This window comes from Sinocyclocheilus grahami, unplaced genomic scaffold (assembly GCF_001515645.1).
Source record: "Sinocyclocheilus grahami isolate Dianchi unplaced genomic scaffold, SAMN03320097.WGS_v1.1 scaffold295.1, whole genome shotgun sequence".
NCBI classification, from domain to species: domain Eukaryota; kingdom Metazoa; phylum Chordata; class Actinopteri; order Cypriniformes; family Cyprinidae; genus Sinocyclocheilus; species Sinocyclocheilus grahami.
In genome coordinates, this window is record NW_015505474.1 from 1,313,037 (window position 1) to 1,316,561 (window position 3,525).

At 37.2% G+C, this 3,525-nt stretch overlaps 1 protein-coding gene across 1 annotated transcript in view; it reads right to left on the reverse strand.

The window, feature by feature from the left end:
* lrp1ba (low density lipoprotein receptor-related protein 1Ba) overlaps nt 1-3,525 on the reverse strand; it is a 286,420-nt gene that overhangs the window by 244,131 nt on the left and 38,764 nt on the right. Inside the window, exon 2 of the mRNA XM_016292960.1 lies at nt 3,159-3,272. Within this exon, the coding sequence (XP_016148446.1) occupies nt 3,159-3,272 (114 nt within the window). The remainder of the gene's footprint in view (nt 1-3,158; nt 3,273-3,525) is intronic.

Below are 3,525 nucleotides of genomic sequence, written 5' to 3' on the forward strand. Positions count from 1 at the left end.
GAGGGGGGGGGGGGGGAGTAGAACCGGGGGGGGAGTAGAACCGGGGGGGGAGTAGAACCGGAGGGGTTACATTGGTGCCGTGATGGGAGTGAGGTTTAGGGGAGTGAGCGTAATAGAGGCCAGCTGGTAAGAGCTGTGCGGGTAAACCTCACTCCCCTGATCTCAAGAGGTCCACTAGCGACTGACACTAGAAGCTGCAGTCTTTAGTGTCCTTGCTAATGCGTCTGCCTCCCATGCTGGAAACACCCGTTCGAATCGTGCTCAGAGCAAGAACCGGGGGAGTAGAACTGGAGGCGTTACATTGGTGCCGTGACCCGGATGGGAGTGAGGTTTAGGGGAGCGAGTGTAATAGAGGCCAGCTGGTAAGAGCTGTGCGGGTAAACCTCACTCCCCTGATCTCAAGTTTTCAGAGGCCAGAAAAAGCACCCAAATATAATGCATAAAAAATACTATTAAAATACCAATTAATTTAGCTAATACATACAACACAACTGCATGACAGAAAGTACACTTGTTATATTCAATATCACTCACTCAAAAAAATGCGCACAACACTGTTGAGTAGATTTTGACACAAGAAGTAACAACAGAACCAAACAAAGATGGCATAAACCTACTTAAACAAAACAGATGAACAACACAAGTTCTTCTAAAAACCCTCCATGTTCTTGTTTTCCCTCTCTACGCAACATAAATACAAATAAAAGACATAAAACTGAGCCTCACCCCCCTTAACTCGATTCATTGGGGTGCTGTGTATGAATGTGATGAGCAAAGCTATTTTAATATTCAACTCCCAGCACAGTTCCTCCTAAATATGTCTTTAAGCACACAAGAATTTAGCACTCCGCCAGCTGTCTCTTGTGAATCACCGATTTTGGATTGTTTGACGTTTCTGGAGTGTCACGAGGGAGCAGAGACCACTGCCAAAACGGCATTATTGATCTCCATCCAGCTCCAATAAGATCCCCGAACATCTCGGCCTACAGTACGTCTGCCTCCTTAACTTCCAATTTCCTTGTAAACGATCACCCGAGTGGGTTTTTTCAACAGTCTTTATGGAGAAAGGAAGTGAATACACATGTTTCCCCCCAAGGATTTTCCCAGTGGACCTCTGCTCCACTTTCATAATCCCGGTAAAAAGAGAATATGTAATTCAACAAATAGGAGAATTGTTTAAAAATATCTTCTCAGTGTCTCTCGCTCTCTGGCTTCAACCATGGCCGCCCTGCAGCACGGCAGCATATTAGAGGGGGGGTCTCACTTAGAAACCAATTATGAAAGAATTCTTTTGAAACCAACAGTATAAAAGCACAGACGTTCCAAAAATGCCAAAAATAAGTGTTTTTGTTTCTATACTACATGCATTCCTGCTACAGTCGGGGCCCCCATGCAGTACACTTAGTAACTAACTGAATTAATTTATTTTATATATGTTGTTCTTACATGAATCTTGCATGTCCTAAAAAACATGAATTAAATTAAAAATAAATATATAAAATAACTTTTTTTTAAATATGTTTTTTTAATAGTTATTTATAATGAAATAAAAAAAATGTTGAAAGCTATATAGGTTGATATATACATATAGTTTACTTATGTAAAATAAATACATTTAAATAAAAATATAAATAATTATATACGGTAATGAATATTATGTATACACAATAAGAAAATAAATAAATAAGTTATAAATTATAGAAATTGTTTTTAAATATAACAACATTAAATCACAAATAAAGTAAATAATGATTATATATAATGAAAAACAAATGATATATATATATATATATATATATATATATAAAAAAAGAGTGACTTTTAAGGCTCTTTCATCCACACAAACCGCACAAATTTCAATTTCTGCTTTTGTTTATCACTTCAAAATGGATTACACACTAATCTCGTGTGATTAAGGGGATGAATATTAAGAGAACGGCATGTTGGAAAACCACAGATGGTCGTTCACAGACGAGAGATGGCAAACTGATCAAAGGAACCACGGCGGTGCGTTTGTTGACGTGCAATGAGAAAAGTCAGAAGCTAGTTTATGCAGTTGCACATACCGTACAAGCAAAAGTGTATATTCCGACTGTATGCAGAGACAATACTCACTGGAAAAACCTCATATTTATTTAAATGAGCTCAGTAATTGCCAAACTATCAGGAATAATGAGCAAGGGGCATTTATTTGCCAAATACTGACAGGAAAAATAACTTTAAACTAACACGTTTACTATGTTATCACAAGATATTTGGCCGAAGGCAACTGACCTCGACTGTGATTTCCTCTAATCTCATAAAAGGCATGTCAGGAATATTTCTTCCTGCATACACTGAATTTCAAAAGATATATCATTGCCTACTATTTAAAAAAAGATAATTATGCAGCCTGTCATATGTACAAAAGCTTTCTCATCTCTTTATCCTCTCAGAATCGGTGCATTCAAGGACTTTATCGTGTGAAAAACCGCATAACACTTCACGTAACAATTCCTGCAATTAAAATTGTACCTTTTATCTCAGGCTCAGTATTTCTCTTCCAGCAATATTTATGAGTGTGTTTCCCATTTTTACTGAAGTGTTTTGGAAACCTATTCATTTTATAATAGAAATGTGAAGTTCGATTGTTTTTGTGTTGAAATCTCATTGGCATTGGGCAAAATGACATGCAACTTGGCAGAAAGTGTAAAACTCTTTTTAAAAAGATAATTTATATGAATATGCAGCTTAATAATGCACTTTTGATTAGTTTGTGGTCTTTGTGACCATGTTAAATCTGAACTTGTCCTTTAAAATACCATTAAATTCTTAGGGAAAATCTGCTGCCCTCTGTCCGAAAGTTGTCAATGGGAAGAAGGTTTACCTTCCAACATGACAATGACCCAAAGCATACAGCAAAACTGTTGGTGTTATATCTTTCATTTGGATGTTATAAGTAGCACTGAGTAAATACAGCTGGATAAAATTAATTTAGTGATTAATTTAAAGAGAGGTGATTGTTTTCTATACCCACTGTTTATGATGTTTTTTTATTAAAGTGTAAAATAAAATATATAAATACAAATAATTTTCTATATATACATTAATAGTTTAGATAAATGGGATAGTGAAATAAAATGAATATATGGTGCGATGTCTGTTGTTGATGGACTCACATATGGTTGGCGTTTCATCAGAGCCGTCAGGGCAGTCGTGCTCCCCGTCACACAGCCAGCTCTCAGAAACACAGCTGTGTCCGTCCGCACATAGATATTCCTCCACGTCACACACTTGAGGAAGAGCGGAGAGCAGGGTGAAGAGATGATGATGAGGGGAGAGAATGAAAAATGAGACGTCATGAATGACATGTTATAGTATGTTTCAAGTTTGTGTGTTGAGTATGGACTTATTATCATAGAAACATTTTTTAAGCTGGATGTGGGTTGACAGTAAAATGACAGATAAAGTGTGAGTGAGTGAGTGAGTGAGTGAGTGAGTGAGTGAGTGAGTGAGTGAGTGAGTGAGTGAGTGAGTGAGTGAGTG